This window comes from Branchiostoma floridae, chromosome 12 (assembly GCF_000003815.2).
Source record: "Branchiostoma floridae strain S238N-H82 chromosome 12, Bfl_VNyyK, whole genome shotgun sequence".
NCBI lineage: Eukaryota > Metazoa > Chordata > Leptocardii > Amphioxiformes > Branchiostomatidae > Branchiostoma > Branchiostoma floridae.
In genome coordinates, this window is record NC_049990.1 from 5525451 (window position 1) to 5545483 (window position 20033).

At 43.3% G+C, this 20033-nt stretch overlaps 2 protein-coding genes across 4 annotated transcripts in view; one reads left to right on the plus strand and one right to left on the minus strand.

The window, feature by feature from the left end:
• The window catches only part of LOC118427456 (probable serine/threonine-protein kinase kinX), a 43956-nt gene extending 35357 nt beyond the window's left edge, over nt 1-8599 (plus strand). For 2 of the 3 annotated variants that reach the window (XM_035837270.1, XM_035837269.1), the window contains exons 2-6: nt 1478-3197; nt 4704-4862; nt 5327-5457; nt 6030-6197; nt 6778-8599. In XM_035837270.1, the coding sequence (XP_035693163.1) occupies nt 1505-3197; nt 4704-4862; nt 5327-5457; nt 6030-6197; nt 6778-6837 (2211 nt within the window). In that variant the 5' untranslated portion in view covers nt 1478-1504 and the 3' untranslated portion in view covers nt 6838-8599. The remainder of the gene's footprint in view (nt 1-1477; nt 3198-4703; nt 4863-5326; nt 5458-6029; nt 6198-6777) is intronic. The other variant, XM_035837271.1, reaches the window with a different exon arrangement.
• Nucleotides 8600-10039: 1440 nt separating this feature from the next.
• Nucleotides 10040-12610, minus strand: LOC118426817. Its single transcript, XM_035836349.1, has 3 exons — nt 12278-12610; nt 11548-11715; nt 10040-11074 (listed from the first exon to the last, which is right to left on the minus strand). The coding sequence occupies exons 1-3, from the start codon at nt 12446-12448 to the stop codon at nt 10067-10069; spliced, it is 1347 nt and encodes a 448-aa protein (XP_035692242.1). The 5' UTR covers nt 12449-12610; the 3' UTR covers nt 10040-10066.
• Between the last annotated feature and the right edge of the window lie 7423 nt (nt 12611-20033).

A 20033-nucleotide genomic window follows, 5' to 3' on the forward strand; every position in this document is an offset into this window, starting at 1 on the left:
CATTACTACTTTCCGAGAATGGGTCAATGCTTTTCCTGTAAGAGGTCAGGCCTTTGCCGTATCAAAGGTCGATTTCTCCACCTCAGCGCAATCTACAATGTCAACGGACTTCTTTACTACATCAGCAACGAACTAATGAGATCTAGAACTGCGTGGCTGGTGCTGAAACTATCCCCATTCCTCCAGAAATGTTTCAAAACTTTCTGGAGGAGGTCAGAACCTTTGCCCCATCAGAGGTCCAGTTCCCAACCTTATTCCAATTTTCTAACGCCAACTAAGTCAACTCAAGCCAACATCAGTAGTATGAAGTAGGCGTCATGCCGCCCCATGAGACAACGTTAGCGCCCTGCTGGAGGTCACCATGTCACACCATTACTTCATATTAACAGCTGGGAAAATTGATAATCGATTCAGACTGATTTGCTGCGCTGAACTGACCTCCATGCGAACACGTTGATGGCCAGTATTAACAAGATGCTATTATACCCGTGGGTACATTTGCTTCATTTAAACTATCCTCTGTGAATTCAATCTATGTTACTTTACAAGTACCATATACGTTAAGCAATTGGATGTAAAAAAATAGGATGAAGGACATAGTATAATAGGTTGAACCTGCGTCATAAGAAAGCACTTCATTAGAAAAAAGGTCTTACAAAGGCCACTCCACAGCTGGAAACAGCTCAAACCAGCTGTCTAATGGGTATCGCCGATCAGTAATTGCGCTTCTGGTGAGAAGAGAGAGAAAAGAGATGTCACGATGGCACGTGAGTGAACTAAATGTGACACGTGAGTGGACCACACGTGTCTTTCAGGTTCCCGCTTTATTCTGTATCTGTATAGTCGGCATAACACAACAGCGTCTGTATCTGTACTTGTATAGTCGGTATGACCTCCGCAATCCTTAGGTATAACAAATCAGCTTCTCTATCTTCTCTAACACAATTTAGAGATGGATTTTTGTGATATTCATAAATGGTTAGATGTTAGCAACATAAAGTACAATTTTGAATATGGGTCCCTTGGGCCTAGAGTCTCGTTGTTGTAACGCAAACCACATGGATGAAAACACTGCTGGTATCCCGGTGCTAGAAATGTAATGTACGATTCGTATTATACATGTCTCGAATGTGAAGGGCGCATAGATAAGGACCCAATTAAATTGGTCAGGGCTTTTAATGTTGCTTGAATGAAGTCTTTTCAACGTGTTCATCTGAGAACCCCTTTCAAACCATTTAGCCATGGCAACCATACAACACAAAAAGACACGCTGTTAAGCCTCTTTAGAATTTCTTCATTGACGTCATTCCCATTATTCTCTTTCGGTGAGTATCAAATTTTCGTCAATCAGAATGAATAGGCAAATGATGACAGCCACGTTATGCACGAAGTACTGTGCTGTCGTCTCAGTCTGGCAGTGACAGTCAAAGCACTATCTCCATTAAACTTAATCCACTGTTCATTACCGCCATCACAGGTAGCTTGAGAGGTGCGTGAGACAGCCATGGACCGCCGTTGCCTGCTGCTCCTGTTCGTCGCCACCTCGCTCCTTGTGGCCGGCGCATCGGCCATCCCTTACCGAAAGGCATATCGCAACAGCGCGGTGGACGACAACCTCCTGAAGGCGCTGCTCCGCGTGCAGGAGCTGGAGGAGGAGAAGGCCGCGGAAGAGGCTGCGGAAGAGGAAGCCGAGAAGGAGGCAGTTGCTGAAACGATAACTGAACTACTGGAAGATGAGGAAGCCAGGAGAGAGGAAGAGGCTCTCGCTGAAGAAGCGGCAGCAGAGAGGGCCGAGAAAGGACGGCCCAACCCGCCTGCCTACGATTTCGAGTATCCGGAGTATGAAGAGATCCCTTCAAACGACATCAACGGCGAGCTGTCGTATCCAGAGTACGAACCTATCCCCGCCGAAACCCGTTCCCTGGAGCTCCCGTACAACAGCTACCCTCGGCAGCAATACGAGGAGGAAGTGGACCGAAGAGGTGACCAGTATGACCTAGACAAGTTGTATCCTGACATTCCTGATCCCGACCCTGAACCGAACATTCCCGAACCAGATGACAACCTCAGCCCAGACGAGTACGCTGCACTCCTGGACTACCTGGGCCTGCAAGAAGACACGCGACGTTCAGACGGGTACTATGACGGCGAGGATGTGAACATGTTAGAAGATTACGATCCAAGGAAGACCACAAAGAGAGCAAGAGACCACGACGCCTACCATCGTGCTTACAACATGTTCTGGAGCAACCTAGGAAAGCCAAGAGAAGAAGAGGAACGCCGATGGGAGGACAGTAGGGATGACACGGAGGAACGGGATGACTGGAATGAAGGCGGCGCTTACAGAGTGCAAGATTTGGGAGCGGAGAAAAAGGCTCTGGAGCGTCCTGGGGACCAGGGCAAGGTGAGCTGGCGTCATCCCGGGAACGACATGGCCACAGAATACACTGGGAACGAGCCCTACCAGAGAGAGAAGTACCCGTATTCTCTGGAAGACGTGATGGAACCGTATGAACCGGAGGAGCAGTACTGGCCTTATGCGGATGAAGAACAATACCAGGAACGAAGTAGCCAACCAGAATGGCCCATCGCTGACCGTGACGATCAACAGGACAATGACTACGAAAGCTTCCTCACTCGCAACGAAAGAAACGATAAGATCCTAGACGCGCTGTACGAAAATCAGATTCCAGCCAACTCAGTTGATGAAGAAGAAGAAGATGATGAAGAAGAAGACAAGTATGAGAAACTGGCCGAGACTTTGCTGAGAGAGTATCCCGAGCTGGCTTCTGCAGCGGAAAGGGTGCTGGACGATCTCATAGAGGAGGAGGAAGATTCTGAAGACGATGAGAGACGCGAGGACGGCATGTTCGGAGATGCTGAAGAGGAACCTTTACCAACCTACGACCAAGAAGAAGAGCAGCAGAAAATTGAAGATAGGGCCGACAAGAATCCTCTGGAAGGGTACACACACAACAACATCGATATCCTGCAGAGGAAGCGACTTTTCCAAGACGAAGAGGAGGAAGATGAGAGAGAAGGAGGTGGAGACGAGGATGGCGATGAAAAACGGCCTATGAGCTACTACGACATATTGAAAGATGATGACGAGCGGCCTAACGACGAAGAGGAGAACAATGATGCGGAGGATCCATACTCGCTCAACGACGTCTACGACACAAACGACGAAAAGAAAGGTAAGAAATGGCCATGACATTTTCGTTGTCTATGGACGTGATTAGCAACGATCTTATACCCATTCGTGATATAATGCAGCTAATTCGTATGTGGTGCAAATATATATATACACATATACATATACATTAAGTTATGATCATAGTTGTAATTACAATAGTGACATGTTACATAGAATTTTACGCAAAATATAACTTTTTTATATTCATTATAATCCATATTTCATGACCGTACAAAAGTCAGTGTTTGGTCAGATGACCATATGAAAGAATCTGTAAAGCAGCACCATGTGACTTGATGACTCATCAAATACAAGGCACTATGATGAATCAAGGTGAGGGTCATGAGTAGTGTTATGACCGCAGAGACACAATAAGACCTACATGTGCCGAGTGTATATGTACGCTACACTCACCATGTAAAATGATACGAGACATCAAATATTAATACTTCCATTTGGAGGGCTCGTGAAAAGAGACCATCCTCCCAATGACGTCACTAGGTATAATAGCCCCATGACAATACCGGATATGACGTCAATACGAATGGTACCATTGAGTTAAAAATCAATTCTGTCAACTTCAATACGCAGTAGCAATGAATCCAAAGAGTCTTATTTGTGAATAGCCGCAATCTTTGCATATAAATTTCATAATTCTAGTTGTCTTATTACGATTGGCACCAATTCTGTCATATAAATCACATTTGGATTGTACTAACCAAAGCCATGTGACGGTCTCGAGTTGGACACATTGACGTCAAACACCACATGACTATAGGTTCAACCATAATTCATTTTACACCGTGAAGAGAGTTTTCCGGAAGCCATCGCACCATCCCATCCCACATGGCGACATCATATTGGGAAAAGCAATGGGAAGTTAAGAAGTAATTACTTGCTCAGTCGTACCCTCGTATCTGGGCCATCTCGCTATCTGCCCACGCCGCCTACACGCAGTCGTGGCCGGGAATACGGTTGAGCTGGTTGAGACTGCTCGTCTCGGGGGTACTAGATAAAGATGATGGAGTGAAATCTACCAAGGGACTGCATTATCCGCATTCTTTCTCCGGATTAGTCTTTATTAAGAACACACACAGAGAATGGGACAGAAAGCCAATTATGAATATATAAAAAAGCATCTATAACTACAAAGCAGATCAATAACATCATAAAGATGGATCTTATAGATACAGAAATAACAATAAAAACACGAATGGTTATGCTAAGATCCTCGACAATGCAGGCCTAGTAACAATTCACTTTCATTGGTGGGGAGGGGGGGGGCATCTGGCTGACAAATTGTTCCTTGACCTCTGGAGTGCACGGTAAATCTATTTTGGCATATGAAAGAGTGACTAGTATGAGTTTTTAAAAGCTGAAGCTATAACTGAAAATAGCTAGACCAGTCAGAATCTTTCATGAAAAGGCTTTGCATCTGAGTGTATACAAGAAAACCTGCGTGTGAGTTTCTTTCTCATAGTTTCTTCCCTGTCGTACATAATGATAGCCGACGAGGTTGATGACTATCCCGACATCCCAGCGGAACCAGCCGAAGACGAACCGAGGAGCCCCCAAGATGACGAAGCTCTCGAACTGGACGAGGACCGAGTGGAGTCGTTTCTGGACAAGGTGGAGGATCTACTCCGAGCGACTGAAGCAGGTACATGTACGTCACGCTTCTTTTTCTTCTCCTAATTTTTTTAATGCCTTTTGAATTTTTTTTCATTCTTGATTCGCATTCAGAATCAGCCTGGGTGCCGGCGGGACCCCTGTTGATGAATTCACGATAAGGTCACGGCTTGGGTCTGCCAATGGGTGATTATGAAGTGCAAATCAACTCAATACTCGAGTCCACAACGAGTTGAATTTTAACTCCGAATTAAAATCGACCCGGGGCCCGACTGTGACCTAAAGCAGCCTGGTAGCTGCATTGTGTCCCATGGGGTCAAGTAGGGGTGGTGTCCGAAAGTGCAAAAAAAAATTACAGACCGTAAACTAACATGCCAGACCCCTTTCAACAATTATGACCGAAGAATAAGCTTGTATCTCCCCCCCCCCTCCAATCACCATACAAAATTCGTCTTGCCGTTGTGACTAATGAGATAATGTTTTTTTTCTTTATTGCTCTAGTGTCCCCTCCACTCTGCCCAGTGAACGTGTCGGACTGTCACCTGATAGAGGACGGCAGCCCTCTCTCCTCCGGACCATACAAGGAGTACTTCACAGCTGTGTGCAACAGACACGAGGCCTGCTATCAGTGTGTGAGTACATCATTCACAAATCCAACTCTTAGAGAGCTTTGACTGCAATCAGTTGCCATGAACTCATAACCTAAGACAAAGTGATAAACAGTATCGAAGTATCAAATGTGTCGTACCTTCGTAGTGGAGAGTGGTCACATTTCAAGACCCCTCAAGAACACGTATCTTGACGTTCTACACCGTTCAACTGACTTACTGGGGAGAAATGTCACTGAAAATGAGTGTGGCCTTCTTAGCTGAACCTTATAAACACGTCTGAACAAAACGTTTCACCACCACAAAAGACCACCACCATTGGCTATCATGGCTGCCTATTCTATTTATGTATTTATGGCTGCCTATATATATCTTAAAGAAACGTAATTCATTGAATTGACAACGTGTGTGTATTCAGGGCTCCGCTCACGGCATCTCCTCCTCCACTTGTGACCAGGATGACGTCACAAGAAAGGCTACCACCATTTATAGCTATCTTGGCTGCCTATTCTATTTATTTACCTATTTATAGCTGCCTACATCTTATAAATGAAACGTAATTCATGGACAAACTTTTCCCATGTGCTTGTGTACAGGGCTCCGCGCACGGCATCTCGTCCTCCACCTGTGATCGCGCCATGAAGTACGACCTGGCGGAGGTGTGCGACATGCTGGCAGAGGTCGAAGGTCAGGACGTGGACGACATGTGTCAGATGAAGGGGGAGGCGCTCCACCTGGCTGCACGGCTAAAACGGGCTTATAAGGTAAAAATCACAAACCGGCTTCAAGTCTCTTATATGCACAAACAAGTTTCTTATGTTTAATTTCAATCACAGTCCGTGGTCTAATAAAACAGAATGGATAATCGTAAATAACTGTGTTTTGTACTGAACTCCTACTCTGAAGTCATCAGGTACCCATTTTTACACTTAGGTCGAGTGATGAAAGTCATGTTAAGTGCCTTTCCCAAGGAAACAAGGTCTAGCCAGGAAATGATGGAGTCGAACCCTTGACCCCCTCGATCTCAAGTCCTCTGGCCTAGCTAGTCAGCAATAAGACGCCACTGGAGCTTCTAAATCTGACATAAAACGAAAGATGTCTCGCCAAATGTTCAGCCTTACTCGCCATCGTGACGTGCACTGATATAAGGGGCGTGTGACGTCAGGAGTGGGTCAAAGATGCCCAAAAGTCGATACCTACCGCCGTCCCGAAAATTCGGTGAGACACGTGACTCAGTGAGGAGTTCAAATGTCGCAGGCAGCTTGTGGCGCCCTCCGTCTCTACTTAGGATTGGTTGCAGGGCGATTATTTCGTTAGTCTAACGCCACCATTTCTACCCTACAGGAAACGACAGTGCCAGAATGTAGCTACAAGTGCGTGATGGAGTACATCGTGGGGTCATAGCCTGGGGAGGCCGTAAGATGGCGCTACTATCCAAACAACCGCAGAACTACAGCAGCGAGACTCCTTTGCCGACCACCACACACTGTATGCCTAACCGTTAGCACTGTGCAGCACTGTCCCTAGTCTCTCTGTCTAACTGCTGACTGCTTGTGATGAAGAGTTGACAACAGGGAGAGCGTTCCTATGTGTGTAGTTCCAAAGTCGATCGCAGGGTGACGCTTCTGTCGTAACTCAAGAGATGATTACCAGGCATTCTGTGTGGTACACGTGCTTAGCTAGTCGTATTGAAGATCGAATTTGTCAACTTAAGAACAAATATGACATGTTACTGCTACTTATATTACTTTATAGTAAACATGAGTGATTCTGTAAGTAATGTATTGTTTATGATGCTTTTGATGTTTCTAGAAATTTACGCTAATTGCAATGATAGTACTTGACAAGCAATTCATAACTTGACTTGGAATTGACTTCTAAAGATTGTGTCAGACGCAAATGAGAGAATCAGAAGTTATTTGAATGAAACGTCACGGAAATTGAGGGGCGTTTGTTGGTTGAACAATATGTTGAATACTGACATATCCCCCATTTATCTCTACTTTTGACAAGTTTTCTTCGTGTATCTCGAATCGTTTGGGAAGAAAGACAACAAATGATAATCTGAGCGACATTCTGCTATGCTGCATCGATGACAACAACATTGCTTTAAACCAGATTCAACATACACCAGAGAAAATATATCTATTGTGAATACACTCGAACGCAGGACTTGTATGTTCGGTCCAAAAATGTAGCGACACCAACCAAACACCAATTCACATATTACCATTTTCTTTAAGCCTGAAATGGACGATATTAACGCGTAATGGAACGAGAGGTCGATTGCAAACTGACATTTCTGTATTACGTTTACAAATAGGTTAAGTCTCCCCACTTCTCACTATTGTCTATCATAACATAACCGCAACTGCTAGCATATTCTTATATATACTGTTATGTTATAATGCGAAGGCGATAATGACTTGACTACAGTTTCAAGTGTTTAGGGACCATTCGTAAACCAACAATGGAAATATTGCTTTCTTCGAAGACGACGTTGAAGTGCCAGGAAACTTAAGAAACCTATCGGCTAAAGAGATTATTGCAACCTTCGCAAAGAACCTTGTTCACAGAGGGAAAGAGAAATGCGAACATAAGACATATATATTGAGGGACTTCGTGTATACCAGAGAAAAAGGCAAGAGATCTTAATAGATACGAATAGTTCAGAGCTATATACACAATCTATTTTTGTCGTAGTTGACCGTGTAGTAAAAATGATGTTGTTATGAACGTGAAATGCATTTATGCTGGTTTAGGTACGGCGGCGTCTGTGTTGGTTCAAAAGATGTTTCAACGTACAAACAGGTTCGAACGATGTAAGCAAGATATTTCTGAAGAGGGAAACATCTTAATATGATATTACGTGATGACTTTAATGTTTAAGAAATTATTCGGTGAATCAACTTAAGCAAAAGAAAATAAGTCTCGAATTGAGCAGGTACATTCTATGTTCGGTAAGATTTGAATTTTGATTGGTAAAGTACTTGATAATATGATGAGATGTACGTTTACAAAACTTGAAATGTGAACAATGTATTGAGTGATTAATTTGAAATGTACTTTAATGTCCATGGCATTAGTGAGAATTTTTCGCAACGCCGTATGGACGGAGCCTTTTTTGTTGTTGCTTATATCCTGAATACACAAAGTGTACAAGTTATATCGTGACAACAGTGTTTATCTAAAAAAGGCAGTGGCTAGTAAAGGGACTGAAATCAGAGTGGGTAGTCCAGTGGTTAGAGGCCCTGCCTCTGAAACAATAGTTCGATTTTGGCTTTGTCACCCACCCGACGCGGGCGCTAAATGAAAGGGCGGGACTGTAGTCCTTAGGGTGGGACGTTAAGCTCACTACCAATTGTGTTTGTCGAAAAGAGCAAAAAGGGAAATTTCCCCGTTGCAATGAACCTGTAAATGTTCAACAGTATATATCGCATGTCATTTCTGTAGACCAGTTGAAGAATACTTAGTAGCTCCTCCAGAGTGAACTAAACCAGATCGGTATCATTTTTACTTTCCTTGACTTTCAAGGATTTGCAAACACAGTAGTGGCAAACTGCAATACATGGCACAAAAATGATAGATTCAGTCAACTTGAGTTTGAAGCATAAAAACGGTGTTAAGCAGATTTGGGGAGGTGCAACGGTTTTCTGTATCACAGTTGCATGTGCCCACCATGCGGCTATCGTAGGATTAGCACAGTGAAATATATACTAGTACTCTTAGTATATGAACAGCGCAATGATTGCAAAACGTTGGCCCTTTTACCAAATCTAATTTTGCTAAACCACAAATAATGCTAATTAGATATGCAGCCATGCCATGTTTCATAAAAGGAACAAAAAACACACAAGAGGCAATATGATAACGTTGCAAAACTTATCTTGAATGTCAAAATGCTTTCGGAAGGTGATGCAGTAGCATACATATTTCAACAAACTGAACACCTTAATGCATATATATGTTTTATACTACAACTGTTAAGACTTTAACATATAATCATCGACATGGGATTGTCACCTTTTTCTTCTTGTTACTACCTAGATATCCTTGAACAGCTTTTTTAGTACTCGTACTAAATGATACTGTAACCGTACGGATAGCTTGTTTCAAAATCCCTTATTCTTAGAAAATTAACCAAACTCAAACAAGATAAGAAAGTTTTGCCGCCTTATGATTGTTCCTAAGACGAAAGAAAGATACAACTTGTCTTTCTCATCCTCCTACGCACGGTCCCAACGGCTAGCTGACTGCTCAGCCTATTGGGCCCTGCTATCCCAGGCCCTATCCCCAGGTATTGGGCTTTTTGTTGTCGGAAGCTGTCTCGCAAAGGCCGCTGGGAAGCTATCAGCCAATCATGTTACGTCTTACATAGCACCATCCTCCTACGCCCGATTCCCAACGGCTGACTGCCCATATAAGGGTAAGCTCATTAATATCCCAACGGCTGACTGCCCATATAAGGGTAAGCTCATTAATATTTATAATCAGGGCGGCGAGTTTGTGGCGACAAGCCCAATACCTGGGGGTAGGGCCTGGGATAGCAGGGCCCAATAGGCTGAGCAGTCAGCTAGCCGTTGGGACCGTGCGTAGGAGGATGGTCTTTCTAGCCCAGCGATAATACTTATCATTACAAGACAGTTAAGATAGTTGGAGACGCCTCCAGAGCAGAAACACCTGGCGAGTTGCTTGCAATCGCAGCTACGTCTACTGTAGAAAGAGGTGTCACGGTCACAGTGGCAGGCTCTGTATCTTGTCTGGGGTGTTCACCTCCGTTGTTTCGCATCTGGTACGGTACGGGGACCTGGTCTGCTCCGCTGTTCCAGCCGTGCGGCATGGTGGTAGTGTGGTACGGAGCAGGCCACGCGTACGGGTAACCGCCGAGGTGGTCCCCATAGGCCTGCCATGCCCACTGGCGGTTGGGGAGGGTACAGGACACGACGTGGTCGTCTCCGTAGCACTGTGGCGGCACGCCATGACACCAGGTGGAGTCACTCTCGCCTAGAGGGTAGTAGCTGCCGCCGAATGGGTCGTTGTGGTGAAGCGAAGAATCGCCCAAGTAGGGAGTGACGTTACAATGGTTAGCATAGAGATCCTGTCTGCTATCACCACCGCTTGTACTAGATGTTGGAACTGTTTGGGCCGCATCTGGTTCACAAGATGGGAAGGTGACCTCAGCATCCACTTCCATCTCCAAAGTTTCGTCGATCTGCAGGTCATTCGTATCCCGCAAGGAGACATCCGGGCTGTCTATGGGAGTTATGGTCATTTTTTGCATGCATGCGACGGATCCTTTGTCTTCAGCGGCATCTGGAACAGACTGCAGTCGCCCACGGGGTCTCTTCTTGCTCGTAGACTTTTTCCTCGCGTCTGTAGAAGACGGAGTGGTGGTTTTCCTTTCTGGTGGCTTTTTACGGGGCGTTGTGGGTGCTGGCTCGGCGGTAGGAGGTGCGTCTCCACCGCCGATGGTGTTGAGCAGCTGCCCGAGATCCGACCTGTCCTCGTCGTCGGGAAGGTTGGCTCTGAGCGCAGTCAGGGCCTGCACCAGGCGGCAGCGGCGGCGCTCTGCCACCGCAGACTTGGAGCAGCTGGGACGGCGGACTTGGTGGAGGGTGTCGGGCTTGTCACGGTGGAAGAACTGGAGAAGCAAGAGCAGACGAATTGGACAATCATTATGTGCAATAAAGGTCTTCATTCATTAAAATAGCTACCTACATGCCATAATGACCATACTTTTTAAAGTTATCTTCTTCCAACATCTCCTACAAAACGTCCGTGGGCAGTTCCTCTAAAAGCCACTAGGAAGTCCAAACCCATATCACTCTTTTCCAAGACAAAGACCAATCTACCTGTCAAACGTCATGGCGATATCATGTTCAGAACACGAGATATCAAAAGCGGAAGTTCTACTGCGGTATCATTGGGAACCGATAACCGAACTTGTATTTTTCTGTTATTTGGTTTATTGCTGACATCTACCCTCACAGTGACACCAAATTATGAAATATACAAACCCAACAACAAATTACGCCGTTCCCAAACGCACACACATCCCCCCAAAACATATCAAACCTCTTGGCAAAGATAACAAATGTACTGTTTACCACTTACGGGATGCTTGTAGTACAGTAAATTGTCGCCAGACGGCTTCCGTGCCCTTTTGCTGCTCTGTTCGATAACACCGTCCAACTGGACCTTTCTGAAGCCGTACAGATTGAGATTTCTCACAATCGAGTCGAAACTCTTAGTCTTGAAGAACTCCTTTTTGTTCAACAACTCCTGAAAGACAATGTCTCGTTTAAGCCTAAAAATAAGATATTGAAGTATATAAGGTATTTTGAAACTAATACTTTTTTGAAATCATTTTCCGATCCCTGTTGCCGTACTCTAGGTACACCCTTGACACAACAAAACAGTACAGGGGCTTTCGTATGGTTTTCATCTAAAGATAAAATGATTTACAACTGTAGATATACAAAAGTTAACACAATGATGGTAGCCTAGTAATCATAAGGTATACGTATACTTCAATACACCGGAGTTAAAATGTAACATGTACATGTACAAGTACCTGTATTAGTTTCAAAATACCTTATATATGCAATATTTCTTAACCTCAATGCACAAATGTGTGCATGTATGTGAGTGAGTGAATGTACTACTCTATATTGGGAGTTTTCCTGGTACCATATGAACGACACAAGTAATCATGGTTTCAAACTTCACAAAAAAAGGATTCTGAAGACTTTACCACAATTATCAAGAAGCATCAAAAGTCTACAATGTTCAACTATCTACATACAGTAGAAACGTCAACAGAGAAATGTCAACCTTCAATTACCTGTGAGAAAGACTTCTGGTAGATCAGTATAGTGTCTCCACCCTCCACCCATTGAATACACTTGATCCTGGCGTCTTTCGCCAACCTCCAGAGTTTCTCCGGAAATTTCTCCTCCTCCGACCCGACTTCTGGGGAGGACTCGACCGCGTGATCCCTCGCTCTTCTCGGCATGTCTGTGAGAGAAAGTTTGTCCTACCTTTGTTGGTCCGCTGCTGATGTAAAACTTTGAAAGACGGTGCCAGAGGAACGTCTGACAACCGCTGCGTTCGACGATCGAACCATAGAATTCCAGCGTTCCAAAATTCGAAACGTCATTTATATTTAGAACATGGAACGGCGTTCTACAAATCACACACTGCCACTAGTTTTCGGCCTAAGCTCTTGTTGTTGACAAAATTGCATCCCTAAAGAGTTTTGTTTAGAGTGTACCGAAGTCTACACGGCTAGCTATGCCCCCTAGATCCTGAAAATTATAGCAAAATCTGTTGTAATTTTTGGGTTATGCTAAGGGCTACATTGTTCGAATACTGAAAAATAATGTTTTTAATCATAACGTGAATTATCTTATAACCATAACGTTAATTGTTTTGATTGAAACATTAATTGACAATCAACGCGTAACGTCCACATTACCCTTGTGAGGAAATCTGGAAAGTAGACTCAATCTTTACCAAACTAGGTCACAAAACTTACTTGCAGTACTGAAAATGGTCAGTTGGCGGCGTGCATGTATCGGAGGTTACTAATGTTGATTGGCCTATTCTTCTACAAGTAACGTTGCAGTCTCCAACCAAGACTAACCAAACGAGGAAGTGATCTTGAACCATTTTAGCTCAGGCGACCCAAATACTAATGAACAGATTAGCTGATCTTACACTGGTCGTGATAGAGAAGGTAGAAGATGAAAAAATATTTACAAGTCTCTTCACCCGACTATTGTATCGGAGAAATAGCTCATTTCGACGAGTACGTACTGTGAAGAATTGCGACCCTTTTCAACAGTGTGTATGTCGGGTGAGCGATACAACGGGAATCAAACGGCTTCTAGTTCCAGAGTCGCTAACCACTGGACCGTCATGTATCTATGATGGCACTCAGCGCAGTATTTGTTTTGGCATGCATTTGCATCCATGTACGCTAGGTGACGCTACCAGTGCGTAATAAGAGAATGGATCAATATCGAGACAGCAAGTTGTCAAAGTTTTCAATAGTCAAAGCAACTCGACTGAACGTGTAAAAGAAGAACTATGTTAACCGTAAATTTGCCGTTAGTCATGTTAGTAGTACGGGCACAAAATTCATTATATAACGTAATATATCTTTTTTTTGTTGAGTCGGCAATAAATGACCTTCTATTGTACCGTAAACCAAAACATGATTTTGATGTCAAAAATCCAAACGATTTACTTGAAAATTTAGAACTGGGGTGATTCGATATTGAACAGAAACTTCGCTGCTGCCATTCTACCACACGTTTGGAGAGGTGTTTCGTACCAAAATACACTGTAAGATCCAACCTACTTTACATAAGACGTCATATTCGTGATTTAGATGAAATCCAATGTCTAAGAGACGTCAATATCATAACAAAATCTTTTATAAATCGGAGATAAAGAACTATACAATATGAAATCCGGAGAGCAAACGTATGTGATGACTACTTCCTGTCAATGTGAATGGCCCCAAATCAACGTGTCGTCAACAGCCATTGTGAAGGATATACAGTTCAGCACCAAGGACGGGACCACCTGGAGAGGCATTGTTAACGGTTTCCGTGTTATAATGACGAGAGACGTACGGGATTTTCAAAAACAACTTGTTATTTTTTCCCTTTGTTACGTGGTGGTGCTATAGGTATGCGTTATTTTCAATGCCTATGGAGAAAAATACGACTATAAAACAGAGGGGCATTGTTAGCGGTTTCCGTGTTGTAATTACGGAAAACGTACGGGATTTTCAAAAAACAACTTTTTATTTTTTCCCTTTGTTACGTGCTGGCATCCCCGGCCTGGTAGGTTTATTAGTTATTTTTCAATGCTTATGCAGAAAAATAAGATTATAAAACGACGTTAAAAGACAAAATAGAAAAGAAGAGAAAAAGAATAATATACTAGTTTCGGTTATCAACCCTCCCTAACTTTAGCCTGGGTACCATCCGGAAAGTAGTTCGCTCCGGCGTTCATTATATACTATAAACAGTCACTTCTAGCTCTGACATTCATTATAAACTATAAACAGTCACTTCTAGCTCTGACATTCATTGTACACTATATACAGTCGCTTCTCTGGATAGCAGAAGCGAACATAGGAGCGAACTACTATCCGTATGGTACACAGGCTACATTAACTTACCTTGTGTGCTCAAGCTAATTCAAACTGGCTGCTACAGATCACCGGTCTATCCAAGTCGCGGGGTCATTCGACGTCACTGCAGGGCCTAGAAGCCAGAGGTTCTGGGTTCAAATCCTGGCATGCTACCGATCTTGTGCCATTTGGAAACGGAATCAACTCGACTTTTTTTTACCGAGGTGTACAATTGGGTACCTGACTTTTGGAGAGGCAAAGGCGGTGGAAAGAGAGGGATGGGCTCTGTCTTCCAATACCGTGCCCTAGACACAGTGGATAACAACACACTACCCCTACGGCCACAAAAAAAGGCCATCCTTTGTATGTGGCGCTGTTAAAAATACGTTTTAACTTGAGGTCACTGCCATGGCGTTCATGTCTTCAAGCGAACAAAAAAAGTCGTCATTGTCTTGGCTTCCACGGAATCTTGCAGAAGAATGCTTTGTTGGAAAACTTCGCGGTAACTTTTCTATCCGACATTCAATAACCTAGCCTTGTATTCAAGGTGTCTATGTTATCTGGGTATATCCACATACTATTGGAGTATAATAGAGAGAAGGTTACTGCAGAAGTCAGCCACAAACAGTAAAATACAAGTGGTGCTTGATCCAGGGTCTAGTTTGATATCGTCATCTCAAAACGTTCTTCACTGTACTTGTAATAACTACAATGCACAAAGGTCGTGCCAACAAAGTTAGGGATTATCTTCGCGGTGTATCTTTCATCCAGAGAAAAAAGTTTCATTTCCGTATCTATTTTCACAATTCCGCATCACTTTGTTGAGGAGAATGTTGGAGCGCCCGGGGCGGGTGGTAGATCTCTTCCCCGTCTATCCTGGGAGATTTCCCCCGACAAGGGCTCATTTCATTACCGATGCATCTGAACTCGCTAAATTTCTTCGCTCGTGAAAGCCGCAAATCTTGCCTGGAAGGCCAAAAAGACTTAAATAAAACTGCGCTGGCACTGATCTAGAACGCGATCCATTGTTGACGTTTCAGGAGGGCGAAGTGAGAAGAAAAAATTGACATTTGGAATTACCGTCTGCCCTGAAACGCATCTTATATCTAGTCACTTTTATGACGAAGCTTGCAGGCTAAAACCGTCCCATTTTGACAGACATTTTCTCCATTTTTCAGACAATGACAGGCCAAGAGAAGAGCTGTCCCTTCTGTAAGAGTCGTTCTCCATAATGAAACGTCGACTCAAAGGTTGAATAGAAAACTAAGCGCGAAATCTTCACCCAGAGATAAGGTGCGGAATCTCTGTGCCTGGAGCGAGCTAACAAATCTACAGGGGTGTTGTTCGTCTGTGATTAAGCTTTTCGCCTCACCTCTTGGGCATACCTTCCGCGTTATCGCCTGACACGGGCGCCTGTCACCTGTGTGCGCCCGTCATGCATCCATAAACCTCGCTTGCACTGTGACATCGGGCCTGGCACAACGCGCACACTGGTTAACGTCAACGTACACAGACTTCGAGCATCTTTAAAGCAATATTTGTGATATTTTCCCATTGTCAACATCAATGGAATAATGTGGTGGGTTCTTTAACATCCATAAACCTCGCGTGCACTGTGACATCAGGCCTGACACAACCCGCACACTGGTTAACATCACCGTACACCGGTGTCGAGCATTTTTAAAGCAATATTTGTGATATTTTCCCATTTTCAACATCAATAGAATAGGACTTCCCAACAACTTTAACAAATTGTCCGTCAGAAGATTAATATGGTGGGTTCTTTAAAGTTTAAGCTGCATAAACCTCGCCTGCGCTGTGACATCGGGCCTGGCACAAGCCGTACACTGCTGGTTTACATCAAAGAACACTCGATAATTTTCTCTAGTCTCCAGGCAGACGTGTGAGCTGGATAAAAAAAGGGAACAATTTGGCCAAATAGGGACAAATAAACCACGCTTGCACTGTGACATCGAGCCCGACACAAACCGCACACTGGTTTACATTAACGTACACTCGACAGTTTGTTCCTTAGGGTGTCTACACTACTGAGGAGGGAATAGGGGGCTTTGGCCAAGTTAGGAATAAAATACTCTCCAAGCAGAGGTTGAGTCGCGTAGATATAGTAGCAGTCGGAAAAATTACACTGGCGCTCCTCAACCTCTGCTTGGAGAGTAGAAATAAAAGTCTAGCAGGAGTTGATTGGCCTAGGAGTGAACTGCCCAGATAGACTGCAAGAGACTGACTGAAATTTCATGGCAACTTACTTGTTCCTTATTGGCCTAATTCGTCTTTCTTTCATACGGCTGACACATCTGCTTGAAGACTAAGGAGGGTTCTTAAACTTGCATGAGGTGGGAACTCCACTTCACACCCCAACCGAGAGGATGTTCCTTACCTACTATAGGTATACTCATTTTAACCTGAGTTGAATGAGTAAACTTAGTAACTTGAAGGATATTTCTTGCTAGAAATCAAAATCCTTAAGCCACAAGTCTATTTCACAGTGGAAATGTGGTCTTGTGGTTAGACTAAGAAGTTAAAAGTTCTGGGTTCAAATCTCTAGAACACTCAAATGCTCTGCCCTTGAGAAAGGCACTAAACATGTTTTTCTTCACTCCTCTAAGGTTAAAATGAGTACCTAGCTCCCATTTATATATAGATGTACTCTCAGGCAGGACATAAAGGCAGAGCTGTAGATCCACCATTTGAGGACAGCCACATTTTAGCACATTGAATAACCCAAAGCACTTATTGGAAAGAGTAGGGGTCCATTTTGGTGCGAGTGGATCAGACCTTGGTCTGGTCTCACACAATGTGGTGTGTGTTAGGCGTAAATGTGGTTCACTGTACATGTGTAAATGAGACACAACCAAAAATAAATCTCTAAACCTCTAAGTCAGAATGCCCCTACATCCTAGGTTCAACTCACAGTCCATCCATGAGATCTCTCACCCTTGTGCCTTCTCCATAGAATACACATGCTTTTTTTTTTAACTAAATCATTCTTTTTAACCAATTTTCCTTACACAGCTTACAAGTATAGAAAACTAATACTGAAAGGACATGTGGAACACAAAAAACAACAATATTTCCATCTTCATGGAAGTAGTAAATAAACCAGAAAACATTAAGCATAACACATATATAGCAGTTACACATTTGGATATGAAAATGAAATAACAAACAGAAGCTCTATTATGCTATTCACTTTGTTTTTAACAATAGAGCTATTTCCCTAGCATGGGTACCATCCGGAAAGTCGCTCCAGCATTCATTATATACTATATACAGTCGCTTCTAGCTCTGACATGCATTATACACTCTATATATCGCTTCTCTGCTGTTCATATAAGAGCTTCTCTGCTGTTCATATAGGAGAGAACTACTATCCGGATGGTACCCAAGCACCATTTTCCACATTTACCGTTACATGTTTTTATTTCATTTTATCCACCTCCATAGAATACACTTACTCTGGCCCAACAGAAAGAGATTATGGAGTCAGCCTCTGCTTGTCATTCCTGAGCTCCTCACTTTATTCAGGAACCCACAGTACAACATGTTTGCATTACCAATGAGCGCTGGAGCATAATACATGACAGATGAGAAATAACCTCTGGAAAAGACGAGGTAGACATCGGCTTAGTTCTTCTATTAAACACAATCCCAAAGCAAGTAGGTATAGAGGCTCAGGGCTTAATGCAAGAGTCATATCGCAGTATTAAAAGATGCTTACGGTGGATGGGGCTCATGCTTTGACATGAGAGAACAAGTATGTGTCACTCTGGAACATCAAAGAGATGTCTGGGTACTACAGAAGTGCGCATGAACATATCAAAGTAGAAAACTCTGACAGAATTATGATATCAAAACAATATTATAAGTTTACGGTATAAAAGTATGGCTTTCCTATCACTGTACCAAATTGAATTGCAGAATTAAAGGCAAATGTCTTGATCGACAGCCAAATACTGGTGGTATAATTTAAGCTTCTGGGGTTAAACCAAAGGCATGAGCACATCTGATTCAATACAACATGTTTGCCCTTTAGAGGCCACTCGATTCAATCCTCCCAAAGTTGACACAAAAATGTACAGTAGAAGCTATCTACCCATTTGCCAGCATATTTTATGCAATTATCCGAATGGTGCAATGAAGCGAAGTTATTCAGCTGGACCGCATCACTACAGGACTTTAGGCTTTCGTTCAATTAACAGAAGTGCATGGTTATCCGTTGTGCAATTAACTGGCTTCTACTGTACTCAATTATGAAGTGTGTTGTGTTTTTCTAAAAATTGCCAAGGTGTAGTTCATACTTCATGTTAACTTTGTTTGTTTGTTTGCGTAACAGGTAAACAGCCTAGGGTGTAACATACCTAGTGGCATTGCAGAGTATAACGGTAAGGTGTTTGCCCAGTGGTCCTGGGTTTGGGTGCCCTGATATGCTCTGACATTGTGCCTTTAGGAAAAGCACACAAATCTCCTCACTTCACTCAGGTGAAAATGAGTACTTAGCTTCGGTTAGGGACATCCCTCGGATAGGACGTTATATAGAGGTCTGTATCTGAATAGCACCAGCATAACACACTAGCTAGGACCCGTGTTTGAGGAGAGCCACACCTCTAGCACGTTGAGGATCCCTCCACACTTATCAAACAAATAAATCTGTCCAGATATGCAGCTTCAGTACAAATCTGGTGTGTTTCACCATAGGGCAGTTTACCAGGTACGCAATAAGAACAATTAGGTTTTGTATGTGAGTACAAGCTGCATTATATCAGAAAGGTACCGTAGGTTTGATCCAAACCCTTTGGAATGGATCCTTAATAAATACTATTTTCAATAATTGTTGTGGGATCTTTAATGTGTTTGAGTTGTAGCTCTCTTCAACAAGGGATGTCCCACCTGAAAGGAGTCAGCTCAATTCATGGCCACAGGTACTCAATTTTACATTTTCCGGGTCAAGTGAAGAGATTGGTGCAAGATGCCTTTCCCAAGGGCACCTACTCTTTCATTCAAATTAAAACCTTTAGATTCAATAAAAAGTCAACAACCCTAACAACATGAATGTGCTGTAATTCAATTAACGGCATTCTCCCACATCAAGGTAAAAATTCTTCAGTTCACTCTGATTTCTCTCAAAAGTTGCATTCAGAACTCACTTGTCCTTGTGGTCAAAAACTCAAGCAAACTTGAGCAAATACCTAGGACATTGTGCACACTTCAGTCATTCGTCATTCTCTATTATCTTGTCTCACAAGACACTACCAAACCTTCTCACGTCCGGTGTTTATACAGAAGAGCACATTAACAGTAGCCAAGGGCCACAGCTGACATTTGTAGCTCCTGGTATTCTTAAGCCTCGTGTGTCTGTGTTGAATACATCTTCTGTTTGCTTTTCACTTCCTTTGGAGTCTTAGGACTTCCGACAAATCCCCTAAAACCCTGT

Bases quoted from the DNA above. Each gene is read 5' to 3' on its own strand.
- LOC118426817 (XM_035836349.1), bottom strand. From the start codon at position 12,448: ATGCCGAGAAGAGCGAGGGATCACGCGGTCGAGTCCTCCCCAGAAGTC. The intron at 11,716-12,277 runs GTAATTGAAGGT...ATTGTCTTTCAG, and splicing joins ACCAGAAGTCTTTCTCACAG to GAGTTGTTGAACAAAAAGGA. The intron at 11,075-11,547 runs GTAAGTGGTAAA...TTGCTTCTCCAG, and splicing joins TACTGTACTACAAGCATCCC to TTCTTCCACCGTGACAAGCC.